General features: G+C 38.6%; 1 protein-coding gene across 1 annotated transcript in view; it reads left to right on the top strand.

Annotated features, from left to right (window-relative positions):
- LOC150091547 (cholesterol transporter ABCA5-like) overlaps positions 1-27,174 on the top strand; it is a 389,022-nt gene that overhangs the window by 345,252 nt on the left and 16,596 nt on the right. Inside the window, exon 27 of the mRNA XM_090376152.1 lies at positions 25,640-25,695. Within this exon, the coding sequence (XP_090232278.1) occupies positions 25,640-25,695 (56 nt within the window). The remainder of the gene's footprint in view (positions 1-25,639; positions 25,696-27,174) is intronic.

Genomic DNA, 27,174 nt, shown 5'->3' with positions numbered 1-27,174 from the left:
GGAGAGGAGACACAACCACTCCAGGTGGTAGGAATGAAGAACATGGGGAAAGGGATCCGACACATCAGACACTGCAGTCCCACACTAGCCTGGGCTAACCCAAACGGCCAGTGTCAGCATCCCACACCATGCCAGCTAGGAACAGCAAACAGCATGGATGACCTTGGGTCCATAAGGTTCTCATGGCCATCTGTCTATCTGATGGAGAGGCTGGAAAAAAACATGTAATTTATATCATTCGCTTGTACCATTTTTTTTTTTTTTTATATTTTATACTTTTTTTTTTTTTTCACATTTTATATTTTATAGTTCTCTCCCCCTACATTTCAAGGCAACATTTTATAGTGTTTACATTTTACAAGTTTTTTATACTTTTTTTTTTGTTCCATTCATCTATCATTCACATCAGGGGTGGGGTATGCTGTCAATTTAAAACAAAGCAATAATTAAACAAGTAATAATTTAAAGAAAGCTCACACTAATTTAAATGACATGCAAATAATCAAATTTAGGAGAATATTTATCTACATATCTAATTGATCAATGAAACAAAAACACACACATTTACATAACAATTACACTAATTAATACTAAAATTATTTAAACAAACTTCCTATCATACTTTTACATTCTGCCTTTGACATTTATACATTCACTATACATTGCACTCTATTTCTCGCATTTATTCACTCATCCAAGCACACCCTTTTTTTTTTCATCACACAGCCCATTTCACTGACTCCACAGTCATTCACTCACACTCATCCTTTACTTTTACACAACTAATTTCACTCAATTTCCATATTTACTCTTTCAGCACTCACCCTTTCTCACACATTCATCCCCAGAGTCATACATTATAATTCACTCACCCTTCCTAGCATTTTCTTTCCTGCTCTCACCTTTACATTCACTCGCCCTTTCACTCCAGTTCCCATTCATTCATACTAGCATACTTCAGAAAGCTGCATCTTACTAATTTTTTCCAGCTGACAGGTAACCCTGGCTGTATGTCTATACTAGTCTCTTTAAAGTCCTTTCCATGAGTATTGTCAAGTTAGGAAATTAAGTCTATTTTGGTTAGGCATATACTATGATGAGGGCAGTACCAATCTGCCTTTATTCCCATCAGTCACATTTGGCTATTTTTCTACCTCTGAAAATGAGCTAAAAGGGTCCCCAGAGAAAAGGTGTCAAATCTGGTAAAGTCCTGTAATTTCTGAGTCAATTCAGATATGTTCAGTCATGTAGAGATTTTATCATTCACTGGGCATGGGGAGGGAAATGGGCTGGTTATATATCTGGCCTGTTGATTTGGTACAGGGACTAGTTGAAGAGCCTGTCTCTGCAAGTTTTGGTGAATTTCAAAAATGTTTTGAGCATACTTGGTGAAGGCCTTGTAAAAACGCTTTCTCCATGATGAATTGGTGTTCTTGGCCCCTAAGAAGGGATCCAATTTCTGTGATTAACTGCCTACGTTGATTTTCATAGATTACACAGTCATATAGAATGTGGGCCCAATCCTCACTTTCGCCACAAGTACAATGGGGGTCATCGGCCAGTCCCAAAGAGTGCAATTTAGCTTTAAGGGATCCATGATCTGTCAATAGAAATGTGGTATAAAGTCCTGGAGCATACCACTTAGGTGGTTTTTTTGGGCTAACCATAGTCACCTGTGGAAAAAACTTTTTGGTAGTAGCACCTTCTTTTTTGGTCTCTTGCTCTCATTCAGTTTGCCATATCTGACGTTGTGTGGCAATTTTTCATTTCTCTGCCTTGATGTCATTGGCTAGGTTTGGGGTTATGCCTAGGAAACCCATGGGGATTCCTTTTTTAAGTCTATAAGGCTAAGGTAAAGAAAGCCAAAACGAGAATGACTAGAAATGTGGATAACTTACGTGGAAAATTAGTTTCCCGACACCGGACTCTAGTGCTGCTTGCTCGGTAAACAGACAGTAGGTGTTATCAGTCTGGAGCCAAAATCGAGAAGGATATATTGATTGACAGGTAGGTGTAACAAATGATGAATGATTGGTGAGTGGGTGCAACAGATGACAAGCTACTGTGTAGTCATTGGTTGACATTATAATGTGTATTTATGAGTAAAGAACGGTGTATAATAGTGATGAACGGTAAACAGGTAATAGTAGCGATGAATCTTTTAAAGATGGAAGAAATTTGTAAGAAAAAATAAAATGTCGGTTGATTTTTTGAGGAAAACTAAATTAATAAAAGTTTTGTTCCATTCATTTTTATGTTCTTCATTATATTTTTTTCTCGTTATTAAAAGCAGATTTTTGGAGTTCGTGAGTGTTTTTACTATATTGTTGATTTAGGTTTGGTTATGAAAAAAAGGAAAAGGTTTCTTTATTTTTCGTTATATTTCGTAACCTGACCTTAAATGGTAGGTTAGGTAATAATAGAAAAGGTTTCCTTATATTTTGTGACCTAACCTTAAACGTTAGGTTAGGAAATAATAGGAAAAGAAAGAAAGGTTCTTTATATATATATATATATAGTGAATAGCTATTGAGGTGTTGATTGACATTATGATACGTGTGTATCCGCATGAGTGTCTTTATAAATAAAAGCACAGTAATAATAAATTAAAAATGTGTTAATAAACAATTTATGCCCTAGTTCACCCATGATTCTAAAGAAAAAAGGTTAGGTTACCCCCTCCATTTTGGGAGGGGTTCAAGCTCCCATGGGATTTAAGTGGAGGTAACCTGACCCTTTTTTCACCATTAGGGCAAGTTACCATTGAGGCAAGTCACCATTAGTGCTACTAAAGTGATACTAAACCGATGTTATCGTGTGTTGTGTTCACCACTAATCAGCACATCGTTTGCCATGCCTACCTGTCAATCATTATCGCTCTTGACTTTTGCTCCAGACCAATAACACCTGTTGTCTGTTTACCAAGCGAGCAGCGCTAGAGTGCCATATCGGGAACCTAATTTTCCGCATAAGTTATCTGTTTCTCGTTGTTCTCATTGTTGGCTTTCTTTACCTTTGCTGTTTATAACATAGCCCTTTTTTTTGCATTTTCAAGGTGCAGTGATAGGATACTGGCCAAAATTTGCAGAGCCTGGATACTAACTGTACAGCATACTCTGGTTATTGTTAATAAGATTGTTCTTTGAATACTATTTAATTTTGTTCTGTTTCTAACTATGGCTGTGCAATGGAACTATATGTAAGCACCATAGGAGATTACAGGTAAAAACACTGCTCAGTAAATAAGTGCCAGAGTTCTGTGCTTGAGACCCCAATCAGCTCGGCTGGTTCTTGCAATCATTCCGGCATAGTTTTGGACTTTTTTTGGCCAAGTATGTAAAGTGTGGATAGAATTTTAATTTGAAGTCTAGAATTATGCCTAAGTATTTCAATTCTAAGTATTTCAATACTATAGAGATTTATACAAGGAGCGAGGGAATGATACCAGCAGTGGGGAAGATGGATTGCAAAGTAGCAACACATACGACATACCCGATATTCTTCCTGATGAGGTAGAACATGCATTGAAGAAAATGAAGAATCGGAAAGCCCCGGGGGAAGATGAAGTTACTGTAGAGTTGTTAAAATTGGGAGGAAGAGACATAACACAAAAACTGGCAAGGCTCTTCACAAAGTGCATTAGAAAAGGTGTGACGCCTAAGCAGTGGAATAATGCAATCATAGTTTTGCTGCATAAGAAAGGAGATAAATCAGAAATTGGAAATTATAGACCAATTAGCTTGTTATCCCACATCTACAAGTTGTTCACAAGGGTCATTACTAACAGATTAGAAAGAATACTTGATGAGAATCAACCGAAAGAGCAAGCTGGCTTTAGGACAGGATTCTCAACTATGGATCACCTTCACATAATATCACAGCTCATGGAGAAAGCAAATGAATATAAAACACCATTATGCCTGGCATTTGTGGATTATGAAAAGGCATTTGACTCCATACAGCATAAGGCAATGTTTCGGGCACTGGAAAGACAAGGCATAGATACCCCATATATTATGATTTTGAAGAAAATATATGAGAGTGCTACCTCCTTTATTAGACTAGACAAAGACAGTAGCAAATTTAAAATCGAGAAAGGAGTTCGACAAGGAGACATAATATCTTCGAAGCTGTTTACTGCTGCCCTTGAGGAAGCTTTCAGAAGATTAGACTGGTCGCAGAAAGGAGTCAATGTGAACGGAGAGTACCTAAACCATTTACGATTTGCAGATGACATTGTTATTATAAGCCATGATCCCAAAGAATTAGAGGAAAATCTTAATCAGTTATGCACAGTTAGTAAGGATTTTGGACTAAAGATGAATATGGCTAAAACAAAAGTAATGATGAACAAGTATGCCACAGAAAGGGAAATAATGATTGAAGGAGCAGTAATTGAAAAGGTGGAGTCATATACTTATCTGGGACAAGTTATTAGCTGTAATAATGATAAATGGCTGGAAGTCAAGAGAAGAATAAATTTTGGATGGATAGCATTCAGGAAATATAGTCACATACTGAAGAGCAATATCCCAGTTTGTCTGAAACGTAAAATAATGAATCAATGTATACTCCCCACCATGACTTATGGAAGTGAAACTTGGGCACTCACCAAAAGAATGGAAGAGAAGCTGAGAACTACACAGCGAAGAATGGAACGAATTATATTGGGAATCAGACTGTTAGATAAGAAGAGAAACACATGGATTAGGCAGCAGACTCAAGTAAAGGACATTCTTATCAAAACTAAAGAACTAAAATGGTCTTGGGCAGGACACATAGCTCGAAGACATGATGACAGATGGACTAAGAAAATAACAGAATGGTATCCAAGAGGAGCTAGAAGAAAACCTGGAAGACAAAGGCAGAGATGGATAGATGAAATTCATGAGTTTGTGGGTAGTAAATGGATGGCCAGTGCTCAAAACAGAAGGAACTGGAAAGTTGCTGGAGAGGCCTTCATCCTGCAGTGGATTGAAAATGGCTGATGATGATGATGATTTCAATTCTTGGTTCATGTGAATTGAGGTATCACCTATTTTTATCACTGGTGGTTGTCTTATATTTAGATTTCCTTTTGGTAGAACACATTTAGTTTTTTCTGCTGAAATTTGAAGCATGTGTGTTAGTGCCCATTCCTGCAGTTGTTTGAGTGCCATGTTTACTCTTTCTTCCACTACCCTTCCAGTGTTACCTTTTACCAATATGACAAGGTCGTCAGCAAAGGTGACCATCTCTGTAGAGCCTAAATGTTTTGTCAGGAAATCATCAAGCACTGAGGTCCAAAAGAATTGACCTAGTACTGAACCCTGTGGGCAACCTTTTGTAACTGGGCATTTTATTTCTTGGAATTGTGTGCGCATTGCTACACATCTGTTACCAAGATAGGTATTTATGCATTGATATTGATTTTATGGTATATTTGCCTGGTGGAGTCTTCTGAAGATACTTGGCTACCAGAGGATGTCAAATGCACCAGCGAAGTCAATAGATATTGCCAGCATGTACTTTTGATCACTATTATTTACTGTTGTTAGGATATAGTACATGGCATCCTTAGTTGAGGATCCTTGCTTGAAACCAAATTGCTGTTCAGAATTTAGTTGGCCTCAGTATAATATAAATTAAGTCTATAGTGCAGCAGGCATTCCATTATGTTTCCTAGAACAGGCAGGCAATAAAGCTATGTCTGTATGATTTAGGTTCAGTAGAATTTTTTCCCAGATTCTTTAAGATTAATCTAATTATAGCTAGTTTCTATGCTTGTGGGAATAAACCCGCAGCCAAGCAATGATTAAATAAGTTCAGTAGAGTATCAGGAGAAATTTCTGCCAACTTTTTAATGGTTTCTATTTCAATTAAGTCAGGTCCAGGGCACTAACTGTTTTTGGTTTTTAAGAGTGCTGCTTGAAGTTCTTCCATGGTGAAGGGTGGTTCTATTGACATATTGCTATAATTTATGTTGATGGCTATTGTGTCACTCTGAGTCTGGGTTAATTCCTGTTTCTCAGATTGGAATAAATAATCTAATATGTTATTTACAGAGTCCTCCCAAGTGTGAGTTGGGGTTCCATCCATCTTAATTGTGGAGTTCACCACATCACCTCTTGGCAGTTTGTTGGTGGCAATCCTGTAGACCATAGGATTGCCACAATGCATAACCAAGAGTTGTGCATTACTGGACGTCCCCACCAACTTTCCATCTTTTTTTGTCCTTATTTGAGCAGTGTATGAGTTTCTAAGAGTCCTATGGGAATCTCTCAGAGCATCAACCTCATTCTGGAGCTAAATTTCCTTTGCTCTCTGGAAATGTTTTCTGGCCTGGTGCCCCCTTCGCCGGAGTATATCAAGTTCAGGGCACCACCAGGGAACAGCATTTTTCTTCGGGTTTTTTTTTGGTATTGCTAGATTGGATGCTTTTTGAAGCATAGTAGCGACATTTAAGTTGTGTTCATCCGGGCTGTAGTTGTTGTTATGGATCTGTGTCTGCTGCTGTTCTATTTGGTTTTGGATTTCATCTGTGAAGGTCTACCAGTTGGCTTTCTCTAAGTTGTATATGATTATATCTTGGGGTGGCTGTATCTGGCTGTCTATTTGTCTCTTTAAGGTAAAAGTTATAGCCCTGTGGACCATCCAATCTGTAATTTTGGTGGATATGGAAGTAGCAGCCAAAGTTATATCTATATATCACTTTCCACAGTGTACTACTGTAGGTAGGTAGATTGTGGGGTCTATTTATTACCTGTAGGGTAAAAGTGGCTAGGTAGTCTGTTAGGAGCTGGCCATTATGTGTTCCTGGTCTGTCAACTTTATGGCTGTGCCAAAGGCTTAGCCAACGTTTGCCATCCATGGAGACTATTATCTTAGAATTTGTAAGAACTGTCAGTACATTTTGTAGATAATGAATGCTGAGATTTATATCCTCTCCTGGCATACAGTAGAGGGATACAGTGTGAAAGGATCCTATTTGACAAATTATTTGTGCACAAACTGCTAAAATAACATAGAGAGTTAACCTTTGTAATTGTAAGAGAAGGATTTCTAATTACTATTGCTGTTATTGAGGTTTCATGTAAAGGTTTTATTATTGTGTATGTTCTAGGGTTTCCCTGAACCCTACTCTGATGAGTTGAGTATATGGCTCTTGGATTACCAGGTATCTATATTATTTTCCTCTGCTTTAAGCCTGATTTGATCCACAACTGTATGTGCTCTGAGAGAATTTAATCAGATCAACTTTAGAGCCCTGTCACAAGTTGTTATTTGGTTTTTAGGAGCATTAGCAACTAAGGCCATATTGCTCCAGGGATATGCAGTGATCATTCCCTGACCTTTCCGCATCCTCCGTATTTGGTGGTCACAGGCTCGAACCCCAGTCTAATCAAAAAGCATGTGCTACACACTGCTGCTCCTGCCCACCTGGCTATGGAGGTGCCTTTGCCACAAGTATATTGAGTGCCAGCACCTGACAACTTCATAGCCAGGGGATGCCTAGTCCCCTGCCCCCTGACTTTCATTCCTAGCCACGTAGAGGCATACCAGGGACTACTTTCTAGCTGACACTCTTACTTGTATGAAATGAATTGGAACGTATGAAAGAAAAAGGAATTTAGAGGGAGAAGTATGGGAGTGGGAAGGAAGGAAGGAAGGAGAGTAGACAGAAAGCAAGAGGATGAAAGAAGGCACCCCTGAAACAGAAGAATAGGACTTAGATAGAGTAAAGTAAAGAAGTGTAGAAGTATACTAGTGGACAGAAAACTATCTATCCTAACTGTACATAGTATAACTGATCCTGCGAGTATCCCAGTCAACTTAACTGGGATACAACTCAATTTAACAAAAGCCCAGACTATGGCTGGGACAAGACCAATCTGATCTAAATAATAATTTTACATTTACAAATTAAATAGACGGAATAAATATATAAAGCCAATGTGTATCTAGTACATCAGCATAATAACAATAATTAACTCTCAAAACAAAACTTTCATAAGTGTTAACAACTCCAGTGCACTGCATCAGTACACACTAATCTTGATGTAACAGTTCCTATATAACACAACTTCCATAAATTTACATCACCAATCTGTAGACAACAGTCCATAAGTGGCGGAACAAAACATCTAAAGCCAACAACTCCAACACCAAGCTACAAAGCATTTAGGCCACTAACCATTAGTTAACTTTCCGCTCCAAGTGTTGCCCAAACACTGGAGACAAACAATAATATACATGCATACTTCTACATTTGCATTCCAAAAGAGTGTTGTCAAATCATCTACTCAGCCTGAACTCACTACGTTAATAACCTGACCTCAAGAATGCACTAAACATAGTGAAATAGTTAATTACTGTAACACTCAAGAATAACTACCTTTTATCTTGTCATTAACCATATACAACCTGTCTGAGAGCCTTAAAGCAACATAAGCTAAATTATCATTTCAGTTCCATGCTGAACACACCAGTCCTTACTATTTAAACATTCAAAACATTTAATGTGTTACTGGGTTCCCATAAACCTCGTTTCAGCTCCATATCATAGTCAACTTCCTTCTTCCAATACAGTTTGTCAGTAAAGGTTCAAGTTTGGATTCGCAAGGTCTGAGTCACAAGTTTAAATTTGTCTTTATTTCATTTATCAATGGAACTGAGTTTGTTTATTCCTTAAGTTCTAGCCTCAGGTTAGAACTCAACGGCCCTCTCACTTAAGACATGCACATTACTAGAGGCCCATTATCAGCATACAACAATGGCCAATTTCATTTAAATTACATTAAAAGGTCTGTCAGCTCAACAATTCCACAACTCAGTCACTACAGCCTTAACATATTATTTACTCCATTTAAAAACATTAAACTTGATAAAGTTTATCAGCTGAACAACTCCTCATCAACATCAAGTGGTCTGTTGCAACCATACCCATGGCTGTAACACTATCAAATCTATTCAAAATCAACCTCAATAATTCAGCACTTGTGAATTCTTTAATAATACTTAGCCTGAACTCACTAATAATGCTATTAGTGAGTTCATTATTATTAACATTAATAATGCTATTTTCTAGTATAAGTCAAATTTGGGCCTGAAAGAATTTCGAAAGTTATCGCACAATGGTCGTTTGCCGAGCAAGAAAGATGGACCTCCCAATCCTTAATATTACGTCTGAAGGCACCGTTTGATACAGTCAGATCAATATATGATTGACCATTTACAGTCATAGATGTAGGGGGATGCCCAGGTGTTCCAAAGGGACAAATTCTTAGCAAATATAAGTTGTTCCAATAGATCTCCCTTTTGATCAGTATCAGGATTTATCCACTATGTGGAGGAGGCATTTGCATCCATACAAATTACTACATTTTTGCCTGCCAATTTGAGTAATGCCTGTTCTAAATAATTTAAACATGCTTCAATTTGTTGATTCTGCTTACTACATTGAAAATATATTAAAATTATAAAAATTTGCCCGAACAGTCCTTCAAGGCATGCACAAGCTGAATGTGTAGAACATAACCCCACAGTTTGGGTTACAGTAATACCAGGATCCAGGACAGCCACAGCAGCCCAGATCCTAGAAACTGCATTTCCCCTCATGCCAGAAATTTTAGCATTAGCATTAGTAGAGGCATATGATGCAAGAAAGCAAGCTTATGCAGCATCAGCCAAAAAAAAAAAAAAAACCCTTCCGCTTCACCCCTCCATTTGTTCGAAATACCTGTCCAGTGATAGATTGTACAATCTTAGTGCTAAATGATAAGCCTTTAATGAGAATTTTAATATGTTGTTTATCTGCTAATATAGAAATATCATTCATAATTATTGCCGAACATTGACAATTTAATTGAAGTGCCTTGATACTTTCACTAACATTTGTATCTGTTAAATACATATTATACATAATTTGTTCTAATTTTGGTTGCCTCCTGAGCTCTTATGTATTCAGGACACTTTACATCCCAGTATGAATGTTCAGCATTTTCTTTCTTTCAATCGCCAACTTGGTGACCTACCTCATCACAATGTCCACACCTGTTTTCAGTCTGATGACAATTCCTTGCAGAATACTTGTAATTCAAACAACGAAAATGTGAGGCTATTAGAAAGTCTTTTATACCATGTGAGGACCAACCAGTGAAAATCTTCCTCCCAGAATTTATCAAAATTCTCCTGACAGGTGGTGCAAGAGCTTGGAATACCCAACGTGCGTTGTTTTTATTTCTAGACATTAATTTAAATCTTATTTTAACGGATTTCCTAAAATCCTCTGTGATTCCATGTTCCACAACATTTTTACCATAAAGATCTTCTAAAAATTCCTCATCACTAACATCTTTTCCAGTGTCACAGGCTATTAACATTGGATTTAACTTCTTTGGAAAATCCACATTTAATTTGTTTTCACCAAATTTCTGACAATTCTTTAATTTATCAAGGTTTCCCTTGGATGCAGCTTCGTTTAAAATACCCATATCTCAGACCTTTCTTGATTTTATTTTAACCTTTTTAAAATTCTTTAAAACTTTTAGAAACCATTTGTTTGATATCTTTGCTGGACTTCATTTCACATCCTTCCATAGCGCTGACTAACAATATGTTTTGTCTGAGTACCCTTGTGTAACACATTAACAGTAACCTGTTTGCCTACATTGGTAGCGGTAGCAGCTGCACGACTAGTCACTGGAAAACCTGTTTTCCAGCTTCTATTTTCATGTTTAGCTTTTAATTTAGCATTCTCTGTTGTGAGGTCCAATACCATCCTTTCCATAGAACTGAAAATTTTTGCTATGTCCACTATCATGGTGGCTGTAATTTTCACACCACTCTTAAACACATCTAATAAATAATTTTTAGTGCAAATATGAAATCTAAATTTGCAATGTTGTTTAACTGATCCGAATTTGAAATATTTACATTACTATAATCAGGTTCAACTTGAGCCTGAGACAATGGCGGAAACTCCTCCCCAAGTATGTTAACAAACTTAATAAATGGTTGCTGCAGATCCTGCAGCCCTGCTTCCAATAACTCTGGAGCAACTATTAAGTTGTCCAGCATAGGGGACAAAGATGATGGTGAATTTTCATCAAACATTGTAGAACAATACAGATTAAAAACACAATTAGCAAAATAAAGCTTGATAACTACCAAGTTTAAAATAACAATAAAAATTACCAGCACTAGAATCAGTCCTATAGTACTAAATCAGAACTAAATTATGTTAAAAATCAATATATATACACAAATAACCAATCAATAAGACCTAGAGACAGTTTTTCATGAGTCCCATAGAGATAACACTGAAAATTTCCAGTGGCCATCTTAACCAATGTGGTATCATATTCTACAATATCACTAAACTAAAACTCACTAAAATTTATGATTTTATAACTTCACTTCTATTCAACAGGTGGTGCCGCAAAAATTACCAAAAATAAATAATTTGACCAGGTACCAAAATAAAAGTTTCACCTCTTTGGGACTTTCTGGGACTCAGGGGACAGCCCCAAAGTTATGCCTAAAAGTAGCCCAATTTGCTTTAATTAAGAGCTAACTTTTAATTTGCTACTTGAAGGCTATTTTCAAACAGACTGCCGAAAATCATTTTAAAGCTAAATATGGAGGTTACCTGGACCTGTAACCAATACAGTATGACTATATACACCGATGAGCCAAAACATTATGACCAGCAAGTCGTTATGCAAATCGAAGCAACTGCAGGTGAACTATGGCACGTGCGTGGGTCGGGACATGGCATAAAAAACACCTGATACTGAGCTCCGTTAATTAGTATTACCCTTATTCTTCAGATGGGAAAGGCAGCAGACTTAAGCGAGTTTGACAAAGGCAAAATTGTAATGGCCAGGCAACTGGGTTAGAGCATATCCAAAATGGCACGGCTAGTGGGATGCTCACAGTCGGCCGTGGTTAGTACCTACTGAAAGTGATCCGAAAAGGGGAAACCCACAAACCGCCAGCGAGGTGTTGGACGACCATGGCTCATCGATGCTCGAGGCGGACAAAGGCTCTCTCAGATGGTACGTGGCAACAGAACGGTGACTGTGGCGCAACTTCCCAGTAATTGGAATGCTGGTGACAGGAGTAATGTGTCACAACTCTCAGTACATCGAATCCTGCTGAAAATGGGGCTGCGTAGCCGCATGCCTCTCCGAGTGCCCATGCTAACCACGGTTCACCAGCAACAGCGCCTACAATGGGTACACAAGCATGAAAACTGGACCTTGAGTGATTGGAAGAAGGTCGTCTGGTCCGATGAATCATGTTTCCTGTTTCACCATGTGGACGGCCGGGTACGTGTGCATCGTTTACCTGGGGAAGTGATGGTACCTGGATGTACCATCACTTCCCCAGTGGGACGAAACAAGCTGGTGGTGGTGGTGTCATGCTTTGGGCAGTGTTCCGCTGGGATACTCTGGGTCCAGTCATCCATGTGCTGGGCACTCTGTCTACCACCTACCTTGACATCGTTGCTGACCAGGTACACCCTTTCATGGCAAAGGTCTTCCCCTCTGGTGGTGAGGCGCCTCTGTAGCCAGGTGGGCAGGAGCAGCAGTGCGTAGCACAAGCTTCTTGATTAGACCGGGGTTCGAGCCCATGACCACCAAATACGGAGGATACGAAAAGGTCAGGGAATGACCACCGGAGCAATATAGCCTTAGTTGCTAATGCTCCTAATAACCAAAATAATAACAACAACAACAACAACTCTGGCGGTGCCATCTTTCAGCAGGATAATGTGGCATGCCACACTGCCCAGATTGTTTGAGACTGGTTCGCAGAACATGAGGAAGACTCACAGGTATTGCCCTGGCCTCCAAATTCCCCAGACATCAATCCCATCGAGCATCTGTGGTTTATGTTGGAACATCAACTCCGATCTGCGGCGTATCGACCACGGACCTTACAGGAGTTAAAGGATCTACTGGTTACGTGTTGGTACCAGATACAACAAGACACATTTAGAAATCTTGTAGCATCCGTGCCTCGCCGAGTACGAGCTGTTTTGGCTCATCGGTGTATACCATAATATACACAATAAATCAATATTATTCAATAATTTACCATTTTTTACCAAGTTTTCAATTTTTAGCACTTTCAACTCCATCCTCCAAGTGTCTAATCAAAATGGCGAACTCCTATGCTGTTTTCTCTCCAAAATCAATATTCGTCAATGCCAAATAATGGCAGAAAATTCACTGATATTTATTTTATTTTACAGGCAAATGCCAAGACATGAAAATAAAGTTCAAGGCAGCAAGGTAGTGGTCAAAAAAAGGCTGAAAAATGTCTCCCGACCATGTTGCATCTGTTATTGTGTTCAAAATCACCTTTAAAAATAGTCTATCCCAAAGATTTTGGGTAGCCAACAATTTTAAACTATAAGCTGACAGTTACGGGTTTGCATTATGTAATGGCAGCCATTATAGAATAATATAGACAAAAACAACAATGAAATGTCAAAATCGAAACCAATTTCAAACAAGAAAACTCCCTGTCAGTCTTAAAATACATACCCACAAACTCACCAAAACTTCATGTACATGATGGTCGTATTTTCTATTTTTGAGGTGGTCACAAAATGCATAAATAATTGAGTAATCTGAGAGCTAACTCTTAAGCTATCACTATCATCAATGGACAAGTCCATTAGTCCTATCTTGGGGTGGAGTAATCAGAATCTCTGCAGCCTGTACAAGTCTAAGTCAGTGTAGGTCAGATAACAAAAGCAAAGCAGTCCTTCAATTTTACAACTATGCACTCTTTTAACATTATTTTCCAGGTTGTTTTTTTTTTTTTTTTTTATTGCATCCATGTATTAATTAAATTCCGTTTATTAGCCCTCAGTCACGAGTTCCTACAATGCAGAGGCAACAGCTCGAGACAAGCCAGTGGTTGCAGGTTTGTCCAAAAGGCATTCTGAACAAAGTGCCGGACCAGTGTGGCCGTATAGAGAAGTACCATCTATACAGTACAGAAAACATGCTGACAATGCTGAGCTTTCCCCGGGACAATCGATGAAACAGTTATAGGGGCTTACAGCATAAAGACACATGTTTAGAATACAATTAATAGGAAAGACAAAATTATTGACACCTGTAGTTTAAATTAAATACACATAATTGTTGTGACTTGGCTATCACTAAATTCTCAAGATTAGCTAATGCATGAGAAACTGCAGTTCAAAACATAAAGACTGGAGGTACCTGATGAGGTACTCATATGTGCTACCCTAGACATCTATACTGTAAATTCAGGGTGAAAGGAGAGGAAGGATGTAACATTGCGGTTATATTTAGTTTGGTGAAGATTCATTAGTATGAGTTTAGCCAATTGTGACAGGAGAACTTTGTTATGGGCTATTAAGACCGGGTCTATATTCAAACCATTGACAAAGAACAGAGTGTTGAATGGGAAGTGCCTTTTGATTAAACGGAGTCGAGTTAATAACGGGGCTAGTGTTGGTTTGGATCTTGCTGCTTTCCTGGGGATTCTCCAAGCTATGACTTCCCAAATTTCTGGGCAATCAATGTCTGCTTTGTACAGTTTTGTAAAGAAAGAAAGGTTGTTGTACCTTATCAAAGGTTGTATATCCATCATGTCAGAATGGAAAAGGATCATTCTTTCTATTGGACAAAAACTTGACCTCATCAACATACATGAAAAACATGCTGAAGTATCAGCTTTAATGAGTCTCGACTCGGCTCCATGGAACAACAGGACATGCTATTCTCACTGACAAGATGATGCTTTATATTTTTGTAGTACTATTCAAGGAAGGCAAACCAAATAATAACCAGATACAAAGGAAAGAGCAAACTTCATTATTTTTCTTTTTCTAAAAATAATACGTACCTATTAAATTTTTTCACATGTTCTTGTACTGTAGTATATTTTCTTAAATGTGAATAAAGTATATACTTTTTTGTATAAAGTGAAACCTGCTTAATTCACAGTTAATTTAGAACCAAAATATGTCCATTTCAGTTTAAATGGAATTCAAAGTATTAGAATTAGGAGTGGCAAATAATGCAAGAAAGCAAACCTATAATGCACGAGTCAAAAAAAAATAATAAAAAATCCCCACATCACTTGTGTATACACTCCAGTAGTTGCCTAGTTCTTCCTTGAATTTCCTAACATTTGTTCAAGAAGAGCAGAATCCATTAATAACCACTCTCTGTCTTCTGTCACTCAACTCTTTATCTGTAGTAACTTGCTCATAATGACCCACTACAACAATTTGCACAGCAGTCTTTTATGTGCAATGGCATCTACAACTTTTCTGAAATCAAAGAATATTATATCAAAATTATTTTTTCCATCCAGTTCCTTTGTTACTGCATCACGGTATTCAGTCAAATTGGTCAGACAAGACTTCCCCGTAACAAATCCATGCTGTCACTGCAGCAAAACTGTACTCCTGTTCAGATGGTCCTGCTTTACTTCTTTTGCCAGTGACTCCGTTGTCTTCTCTGGAAAAAAATTTTAATCAGATATTCTTGTTAATGCTATGGAATTTTGTTAAATTTCATTTAAAATATTAATAATCTTTTAGTTTTTATGATAAACATTTGTGAATAATTAATGTGTTAAGGTAGCCAGTATTAAAGAGAATTAATTCTGCTGTGGAGAAATTCAGTAAATTTCTTGTATGTGATTACTGGATTAATAAGTTGTTTCTGCTGCCACAACAGTCATGTAGCTCTATATATATGAGTTGTACATTAAAACAAGGACTATGTTGGATATGTTCATGCTTTCACAAGAAAGAATCCATATTTTGGAATATTATTTAGTGGGAAGCATTCAAGGAATTAATCGTGGATGCTACTAAATGTTTCATACCTATTAAGAAATATTGTTCAAGGTTTAGGCCTAAATGGTTATCAAATGAACTAATGAGACTCTTAACAGAGAAGAAAAATGTATGGGATGCATATAAATTATCAAGTGACTCAGAAGCCTATGGCAGATGTAAGCTAGTCTGTAATCAGGTCATAAAGGAGGTTAGGCAGGTGAAGGCAGATTATAAGAAATCTTTGGCAAAAGATGCTAAGAAAAACAGCACGGATTTCTTTACTTATTAGCATTAGCATTAGTAGAGGCATTTGATGCAAGAAAGCAAGCTTATGCAGCATCAGCCAAAAAAAAAAAAAAAAACCCACTTCCACTTCACCCCTCTGTTCGTTCAAAATACCTGTCCAGCTGAGCCTTAAACTTATTTAGGCTATCAACCTCCACCACAAGGGATGGCAGTCTGTTCCACCAACCAACCACCCGCTGGCTAAAGGCAAATTTCCGCACGTCTATCCTACATCTGTCTTTCCTCAATTTGAATTTATGCCCTCTCAGGTGATTTTTCTGAGCTAGAGGAAGAATCCCATCAGCATTGAGCATGCTTAAACCATTCAAGGCTTTATACACCTCTATCAGATCACCTCGCTGGTGCCTAGTCTCCAGACACTGTAATTTGCAAAACGTAAGCCTTTCCTCGTAAGAGCACTCCTTTGTTCCATTCACTAATCTTGTTGCCCTTCTCTGTACTCGTTCCAGCAGCTCTACATCCTTCTTGAAATGAGGCCTCCAGACCTGTATACAGTACTCTAGGTGTGGCCTGACCATTGCCTTGTACAATGGAATAATCACCTCCTTATCCCTGCTGGAAAAATTCCTGTATATCATTGACAATACTCCATGAGCTACTCTTGCAGCCCGTCTGCACTGCTCAGAGAACTTCATATCTGCCTGCACAATCACCCCCAAGTCCCTTTCATTCTCTACCACTGTCAGTGTAGTACCACAGAGTTGATACGTTGCCCTGGGGTTGCTGTTTCCCATGTGTAGTACTTTACATTTGTCAATGTTAAACTTCATTTGCCACCTCTCAGCCCATCTGCTCAACCTTTCCAGATCCTGTTGCAGCAGTGTAGTGTCAGTAGTGTCCTTGACAACCCTGCCAACCTTTGTTGTTGTTATTGTTGTTATTTGGTTTTTAGGAGCATTAGCAACTAAGGCCATATTGCTCCGGGATATGCGGTGGTCATTCCCTGAATGACCTTTCCGCATCCTCCGTATTTGGTGGTGACGGGCTCGAACCCCGGTCTAATCAAGAAGCGTGTGCTACGCACTGCTGCTCCTTCCCACCTGGCTACGGAGGCGCCAGCCAACCTTTGTATCATCTGCAAACTTAGACATTAAGCTTGATATACCATCATCAATATCATTTATAAATACAGAAAACAATAATGGACCCAACACTGAGCCCTGAGGGACTCCACTAATAACATTAGTCCACGATGAGCAGTGTCCATTGATTACCACTCTCTGTCTTCTCCCACTCAACCACCCCTTTATCCATAGCAGCAATTTGCCTCCAATGTCACACTGCTCCAATTTGTGTAGCAGTCTTCCATGTGCAACAGTATCAAAAGCCTTTCTAAGATCCAAGTATATAATATCAAAGTTATTCCCTGCATCCAGTTCTTTTGTGACTGCATCATAGTATCCAATCAAGTTGGTCAGGCAAGACTTCCCCTTAACAAAACCATGCTGTGTCTGAGCTATAACTGAAGTCTTGTCTAAATGATCCTGCAGTGCTTCTTTAACCAGTGCCTCCATTAATTTTCCTGGAACAGAAGTTAAGCTCACAGGTCTATAGTTACTTGTGTCAGCCTTTGATCCTCCTTTGTGAATTGGGGTCACATTTGCACATTTCCAGTCTATGGGTACCTCCCCTGAGTCCAAGGAAGCTCTCATAATTATGGCTAAGGGTTTGCTTACTTCCTTTGCTGCCTCCTTTAATATAACTGGATAGATCCCATCCACCCCGGGTGCCTTTCTTGTGTTTATCTTCAACAGTTTCTCCTCCACTTTACTCCCAGTTATTTCAAGATTCTGTAGCTTACTGCTAGAGTTGAATACACCTCTGGCATTCCCCTCGCTGAATAACTCCTCATGTGTGAATGTCGATGCAAAATATTCATTTAGTTTGTTAGCTACCTGAGCAGGATCATCAACAGTTGACCCATCAATATCAAGTGGACCAATCTGATTCATCCCCTTCCTTCTAGAGTTTACATAAGTAAAGAACTCTTTGCTGTTTTTCTTTGCATCCCTTGCCAAGGATTTCTCATAATCTGCCTTCGCCTGCCTAACCTCCTTTGTAACTTGGTTGCATATCAACTTGTATCTATCATAGGCTTCTGTGTCATGTGTTAATTTGTAAGTATCCCATGCATTTTTCTTCTCTGCCATATGCCTCATTAGTTCATCTGACATCCATTTTGGCCTAAATCTTGAACAATATTTCTTAGTTGGTATGTAAAGCCTAGTAGCTTCCAAGATATGTTCTTTGAATGCTTCCCATTTTGAATTTGCTGTTGGTAACATCATCAGTTGGTCCCACTGTATAGAATTTAAATACTGTCTCAGTCCATCGTAGTCGCCTTTACGGAAGCAATAACCCTTCCCTTTACCCCTAATGGTAGTTACCTCTTTCAGTAAATCCCACTTCAGCACACTGTGATCACTGCCACCTAGTGGTTCATTTATCTGCAGATTCTTAATGCATGAAGAATCACTGCTGATAATCAAATCAAGAGTATTACTCCCTCTAGTTGCCTCCTGAACATGCTGATGTAGAAAACAATCATCCAATAAATCCACAAAAGCCCTGCTAGTGTGTGAGTAACCAGCCCCCAAATTCCAGTCAATATGTGGGAAATTAAAATCTTCCCATTATAAGACTCTCTGATTTACTGGCCCACTCTATTTCCCTGTACAGTTGCTTATTATACTCATCAGAGTCATTAGGCCTATAGCACACTCCTACTCTCAATTTTGATCTCCCAATGCTTATGTCACACCAAACTGACTCAACACTGCACTGTCCAGCGATGTCGACTGGCTTCACTTCCTTGGTTTTTATGTGTTTCTTAACTAATAGCATAACCCCTCCTCCCTTCCTATCCTGTCTATCCTTTCTGTAGACGTTGTACTCCCCAAATTCCAGTTCTGCATCCCTTATATCTGTGTGACACCACGTCTCTGATATCCCAACAATATCTGCCTTTGATGTTTTGAGCAATACCTCAAATTCATCAAATTTATTTACTAAACTCCTAGCATTGGTGTACACGCAAGTATACCTGCACCTGTTTCTATTCTTAGCTACCCTAACACAACCCATGTGTTTATTTGTACCGCAATGGCTCCCAGCAGTCTCTGAAATACCATGCATCTTGTTTTTCAGGCTTCTGCTCATTCTAATAGAAGCAGTGCAAGAATCTCTTTCACCTCTGCCAGTGGCTACTGTCAATCTATTGGTCTTTGTCTCCCCCCAAGCTAGCAGTTTTCCAACCCACCTAACACTGCCTCGATAGCATCAGCAAATATTCTTGCACCCTTTCTATTTAAGTGTATCCCATCCCTGTAGAAGCAATCTCTCCTGTTAACAAGTACAGTCCAGGCTGAAAAAAATTCTACCCCTTGAGCCTTGCACAATCTTTCCAGGGCCGAATTGATCAACAAGGCTCTCATCATATACTCCCTCCTATCGTGTCTGGGCAGAATTGCAGACACTTTCAAATTCAACCCTAATTCTCGGCTTTTGTTCAACAGTGACCTGTACTTGTTAAGTAATTCTGCCGGTCTCCTACTCTTAATATTATTAGTGCCAACGTGTACAACTATATCACCTTTTGTGCCCTTAAAAGATGATATTCGCTCTACAACGTCATCAACCTTTGCCCCTGGTAGACATACCCTGGTCCTGTTCCACCTATCTTTTTTACAAAGCATGTTCCCCGTTTTCCTGACAATAGAGTCACCAACAACTACTAGTTCCTTCGGGACCAGCGCATTCTGCCTTGGGGGTTGCCTCTGTGTCACGCGATGCCCAAGTGCAAGCTCTGGCGTTGATGTGGGCAGCTGAGAGCTTGATGGGCCCCTCAATTTAGTTTCTTCGAGGGCATCCACCCTGTCCTTCAAGCTCTCATATAGGCCCACAAGAACGCCGAGTTGTTGCCTGATATCGATACACTCCTTGCATCGCGCACACACAAAGACATCCCCCTTGGCAGTATCATGTCCCGCACCCGATTGCTCTGCAAACATCAAGCAAACAGTGCATTTTATAAGGCTGTGAGTAAGAGGACAACTGCCCCCCTCAGTTCTGCTCTGAGCCACAGCGCTTCCATTAGCTTGAGCCTTTTGCTTTGCTATATAAACTCTAAAAGGAAGGGGATGAATCTGATGGTCCACTTGATATCGATGGTTCCACTGTTGATGATCCTGCTCAGATAGCAAACAAACTGAATGAGTATTTTGCATCTACATTCACACAAGAGGAGTTATTAAGGTTTGAAAATTGCAGAAGGTTATCAAATTGTAGCAGGGTGCTTAATGATTTTGTAATAACTGAGAGCAAAGTAGAGGAGAAATTGTTGAAGTTAAACATAAGAAAGGCAACTGGGGTGGATGGGATCTATCCAGTTATATTAAAGGAGGCGGCAAAGCAACTAAGCAAACCCTTAGCCATAATTATGAGAGCATCCTTGGACTCAGGGGAGGTCCCCACGGACTGGAGATCTGCAAATGTATCCCCAATTCACAAAGGGGGATCGAAGGGCGACACGAGTAATTACAGACCAGTTAGTTTAACTTCTGTTCTGGGTAAAATAATGGAGTCACTGGTTAAAGATGCATTGCAGGATCATCTAGACAAGACTGCAGCAATAATTCAGACACAGCATGGGTTTGTTAAGGGAAAGTCTTGTCTGACAAATTTGATAGGATATTATGATGTGGTTACAAAGGAACTGGATGCAAAAAATAATTTTGATATCATATATTTGAATTTCAGGAAAGCTTTTGACACTGTTGCGCCTGGAAGACTATTGTACAAATTGGAGCAGAATGGTATTAAGGGTAAGTTGCTACCATGGATAAAAGGATGTTTGAGTGGGAGAAGCCAGAGGGTGGTAATTAATGGGTGCTGCTCTTCGTGGACTAATGTTATTAGTGGAGTCCCACAGGGTTCGGTTTTGGGTCCACTGTTGTTGTTTTGTATATTTATCAATGATATTGATGAAGGTATATCAGGCTTAGTGTTGAAGTTTGCAGATGATACAAAGGTTGGCAGGGTTGTTAATGACAGTAATGGCAGTGTGCTACTGCAACAGGATCTAGATAATTTGGGCAGATGGGCTAAGAAGTGGCAACTGGAGTTTAACCTTGACAAATGCAAAGTACTGCATATGGGTAGAAGTAAAAAAAAAAAAAATACCAACTGTGTGGTACTACGCTTAAGGTGGTAGAAAATGAAAAAGACCTGGGAGTAATTGTGCAGTCAGATATGCAGTTTTCTGAGCAATGCAGACAGGCTGCCAGGGCAGGTCATGGAGTTTTGTCAATGATATATAGGAATTTTACTAGCAGGGAAAAGGAGGTGATTGTCCCTCTGTATAAGGCAATGGTCAGGCCACACCTTGAGTACTGCGTACAGGTCTTGAGGCCTCATTTTAGGACGGATGTAGATTTGCTTGAGCATGTAGAGAGAAGGGCAACAAGATTGGTGAGGGGAATGAAGGATCCTCTTACCAAGAGAGGCTTAAATTCTGCAAATTGCAGTGGGTGGAGACTAGGCACCTGCACGGTGATCTGATTGAGGTGTATAAGGCCTTGAATGGGTTGAGCAAGCTGAATTCTGATGGGATCCTTCCACTTGTTCAGATTACGAACCTAAGGGGGCATAAATTGAAATTAAGAAAAGAAAGATGTAGAATAGATGTGCGGAAATTTGCCTTTAGCCAGCGGGTGGTTAATTGGTGGAACAAACTGCCATCTGTCGTGGAAGTTGATTGGTTAAATAAATTTAAGGAGGAACTGGACAGGCATTTGGAGGGAATGGTGTATTTTTTTTAGCTGATGCTGCATAAGCTCATACACTTGCTTACTTCCATCACATGCCACTACTACTACTATTTACTGTGTGATACTTGTAATCCAGGCAAAAAAAAAAAAGAGTTTCATCTTTGCATTATGCTGCTCCTGCTACACAAGGTGACTAGCTTTAGGTTACTTTAGAACTGAAAGTGATAGACAGAAAATGTCCAATGTCTGAGTAAAAATGGAAAAAAAAAAAAAAAAAGTTTGATTACAGTTAAAAATTTTACCTTTGTCATGGAATTGTGTGTGTGTGTGTGTGTGTGTGTGTGTGTGTGTGTGTGTGTGTGTGTGTGTGTGTGTGTGTGTGTGTGTGTGTGTGTGTGTGTGTGTGTGTGTGTGTGTGTGTGTGTGTGTGTGTGTGTGTGTGTGTGTGTGTAAATTGTTGCTTATGGGAAAATATTAACCATGGAAGCCATGTGAAAATAAAATATCATGCACAACTATATACTACAATAAATAATGCATAAAAAATAAAGCACTGGTTTACAAGACATAAGAACTGTTCAATTCAAACATGAAGGTTTATATCATTTGTCTTTTGACTTAGCTTGGAAAATTAGTATTTAAAACAAGAAAGGCTTCTGAAGAAGCTTCATGATTAACCTTCTCTATAAATATCAACTTAATATACCGATTTTCTCTCTCTCTCTCTCTCTCTCTCTCTCTCTCTCTCTCTCTCTCTCTCTCTAAAATAATGTTAAACTGATTACTTATTTGTTCAAGTGCCCTGTGACCAGCTTATATAGCTGTAATTAGCAAAGATAGTTTAGCATTGTGTTATGAAGTTTACTGAATGAGCATAAGTGAGAAGTGCTCATTCAGTAGCCTGTTGCATCTTATCAAACTGGATTTTGTAATTGAGTTGAATGATGGTGCAAGTGTGTTCATTGCAGTGGAGACTATTTTGAAATTATAATGTAAACAAGTGATAATTGTAATAAATGGCAGAAAAATATTATATTATCCCAGTAAACATTACCCTTTATGAATCTCGTTAGAAAATGGATTAAGCTTGATGAAATGAAGCACATTCATGTTTAAAATCATGTTAAACTTGGCAAAGGAATTGTGATATGGTAAAAAAAAAAAAATCCTACTAAAAATTTATTTTTTGTTGAAAATATATGCTGTTCTAGGCATATATTTTCTAGGCAGATAAATTATTTACTTCTGTTTTATTCATCATCATCATCAGCCATTTTCAATCCACTGCAGGATGAAGGCCTCTCCAGCAACTTTCCAGCTCCTTCTGTTTTGAGCACTGGCCATCCATTTACTACCCACAAACTCATGAATTTCATCTATCCATCTCCGCCTTTGTCTTCCAGGTTTTCTTCTAGCTCCTCTTGGATACCATTCTGTTATTTTCTTAGTCCATCTGTCATCATGTCTTCGAGCTATGTGTCCTGCCCAAGACCATTTTAGTTCTTTAGTTTTGATAAGAACGTCCTTTACTTGAGTTTGCTGCCTAATCCATGTGTTTCTCTTCTTATCTAACAGTCTGATTCCCAATATAATTCGTTCCATTCTTCGCTGTGTAGTTCTCAGCTTCTCTTCCATTCTTTTGGTGAGTGCCAAAGTTTCACTTCCATAAGTCATGGTGGGGAGTATACATTGGTTCATTATTTTACATTTCAGACAAACTGGGATATTGCTCTTCAGTATGCGACTATATTTCCTGAATGTTATCCATCCAAAATTTATTCTTCTCTTGACTTCCAGCCATTTATTGTTATTACAGCTAATAACTTGTCCCAGATAAGTATATGACTCCACCTTTTCAATTACTGCTCCTTCAATCATTATTTCCCTTTCTGTGGCATACTTGTTCATCATTACTTTTGTGCCAACCGGGCTAGTCAGGTGGGTTAAGCGCCTGCCTGGCAACCCAAAGGTCGTGGGTTCGAATCCCGCCTCGGGCTTGAATATCACAATGGTGCTGCACCTCCGGTTACAGTTGGATTTCACGGCCATGATACACGAAGGAAGCAGGAAAAAACTGGTTCCTTCATGTATTGCTCATATTACAGTAATATAAAAGAAAACATAACTTTTTAAATGAATTCTGTTATGTTAATTCTGAATACGGACACACAAATCTTACAGCACATTAAGGAGAAACGTAAATTCATCATAATGACAAGATAATGATAATACTCAATGCAGATCATGAATCATTGATAGGTTGATTTTCCTCTCCTTGGGTCAAAATCATACAAAAAGTTAGTTGCTTTTCATAATCTATTGGATAAACAAATGACCCAGACTGGTATATAGGAGAGTGTATGAACCACACAAGCTAGTTGTTCTCATTGTGGCATGTGGAGCTGAACTGACTGGTTTTGAGAGGGGATGTTATTTTCAGGTGTCACATTGCTAGCTTCTTGATTCATACAATTTTTGGGAGCCTATGCTATTCCGGAGTTGATTGTTGGCAATGTTATCATGAAATGGAAACACAATAGCATCACCACCATTCAGCAATGCACAGGAAGACCATAAAACTTTGCTCCATGTAACTGGAGGGCACTTGGAAGGGGAGTATGACAATCTCATCAGACATTCCTGTAGAACATAAACCAGGAGTTTAAGGCATTATCAGGAGTTGGTGTCTGTACAGACACTACATATGGAACCCTATAGCCTAGGTTTCATGGAGAGTCACAGTCAGCAGTGTTGCCTTGCATGATGCAGCAAACAATGTAATTGAACCATTGAGCAGTGGAAATCGGTTCTGTTGAGTTATGAAAATCTCATTATGCCTTATTCCAATTAGCTGAGCAGGTGTGGATGTGGAGAATGCCTGGTGAACATCCATTGCCATTGTGCCAGTAATGAAGTTCTAAAGAGGTGGGGTGATGTGTGGTGCCATTTCTCATGGCCTAAAACCTTTTGTTGGTTCTGCAGCAAATCATGAATGCTGGCACCTATCTTAACATTTTGAACAGTTCCATGCTCCCTACAATGTGACAATTCTTTGATACAGACCTGTGCTTATTTCAGCAAGGTAATGCCCATCCCATATCACCAGTGCTTTTTGAGAATGGTTCATGTATATGAATGTACAAAAGTAGAATGGCTGATGCAGCCTCAATTCAAATCCTGTGGAACATCTATGGAATGAACTGAAATGCTGTGTGAGGGTCAGACACACAATGTTTCAGAAAGGCATTCATCCCAGCATGATCCACATCGATAGCTCAATTGGTCATCGCTCTTCTGCAAGAGGAGGAATGGAGGACTCACTGCAGTCTATTGTTTGTTAGTGGAAACTTACCCAAGAGAGTGGAATATGTCAGTGGCCAAAGGGAAACCAACACACTATTGAAGTGAGTATCAGTGCTGTTACTGTGACACTAACGTACATCCAGATGATTTTTTGAGGGTAATTATATGTTTAAATTATATAAAAAATAAAAATTTATATTCCAAAGATTTTATACATTTATATATTTTCTTCCTTGTTTATATCCAGCTAAAAAGCTTTAATAATGCCTTTCTTATTTGTCATATTTTTTAAAATATCAGTGATTACAGATTCTAAAACTGCTTGACATTATTGTGAAAGTAAAATAGCCGAGAAAAGAAGTGACAAATAAAAATTTAGAATACTAATCAAATTTGTTTCTTGCTTTTTTAAAAAAATAGTTTTTTGATTCTTTCATTTCAGTGAAAGAATCAATTGGCATCATAGATTACAGTTTCAGTCAGACTACATTGGAACACGTAAGTATATTAAATCATATTCACATTTGCTGTGGTTATTTGTTAAAGCATTAGTATAGGCAAAATAATGCAAAGAATCTAGTTTTATGAAGCATCAGCTTTAAAATTACTGTAGCCCATACAACCTCACCTATTTTAATCCAGATATTCAACTCTGCTATAAATTTACATGTAACACTCCAGTTGCACAGGGGATTAAGTGGCAATTTGTTTCAAGAGTTAATTAACCTTTGACTGAAATAAAATTTTCTTATATCTATAGCAGTCCTCTAGTTTGTACCAGCTGAGAAAAAGAAAACTTTGGTTTACCTTTTTTCAGTCCTTAAACTTCTGATAAGCCATTATTTTTCTTCATTCAGATTCCTGCACTGCCTCACTCACTCGCTCCACTCCGCTCTGTGCAATACCAAGAGAATATCATGTCAGACAATAACACTGGGGAACAAGGTATTGTAACATAATAGAAAACTACAGGCATTCCCTGCTTAGCTATTGGGAATGTAAAAACAGAATGTGAATCTGCATTAAGCGGAGGAAGATTTGTCTATAGGAAATAATGTAAATAGTTTTAACTGGTTGGCATGACTCATGTTTCAAGCCAATTTTAAGGTAGCATTCCTCTATGTAACAATGTTAAATGTAGCAGAAATGTAGACCTTTAAATATAAATTTAAATACATAAATTGTGCACTAAAACATATGTTCAAGAAAGTGCAAGAAACTTACCTTAAAATTATGGAACTTTATATATTATCTTTACATTTTTTTACAGTAACAGTTTGCAATACTCTTAATTTTTAAATTGCTAAAACTATTAAATGTGCTGTGAGAGCTTGAAGATGGGCAGGAATATTTTCTCACAGAGATCTCTGCATCAGCAGATACGGAGGATGCGGAAAGGTCATTCAGGGAATGACCACCGCATATCCCGGGGCAATATGGCCTTAGTTGCTAATGCTCCTAAAAACCAAATAACAACAGCATCAGCAGATCTTGAAGGCTGATTTCCCTTGGAGTTGAAAAAGGAATCTGGAGAGAGTTTTTTATAACATTTTAATCCATTCTATATATTGAGGAATCTCTCTGTATTATCCACATCATTATCTGTGAAGTAATCTTGATTAGACCGGGGTTCGAGCCCAGGGAATGACCACCGCATATCCCCGGAGCAATATGGCCTTAGTTGCTAATGCTCCTAAAAATCAAATAACAAACAGTTGTGAAGTAAGAAAGCTTCAGTCATCCCTTTAGTGGTCGCCATCATCTTGGGGTCTCAAGTTCTTCCTTTTCTGTTTTGTTTTTCAATGTTTTCAAGGGCTTTTTCCTGTTCAGCAACCATTTCCATGAGTTCTCTGTTGTTGCTTTCTGTCTGGCTCGTTGAAAACCAGCCATCTTTGGTTTTCAATGAACTCCTGTATGTCTTCAGATTCTGTATCATCCAACCTGATATCCTTGCCAAGCTCTACTTATGTTGTTTTT

This window comes from Mastigoproctus giganteus, chromosome 1 (assembly GCF_048544385.1).
Source record: "Mastigoproctus giganteus isolate SK-2022 chromosome 1, ASM4854438v1, whole genome shotgun sequence".
NCBI classification, from domain to species: Eukaryota; Metazoa; Arthropoda; class Arachnida; order Uropygi; family Thelyphonidae; genus Mastigoproctus; species Mastigoproctus giganteus.
The sequence above is the reverse complement of the archived record's forward strand: the minus strand, read 5'-3'. Positions and strand labels throughout refer to the sequence as shown.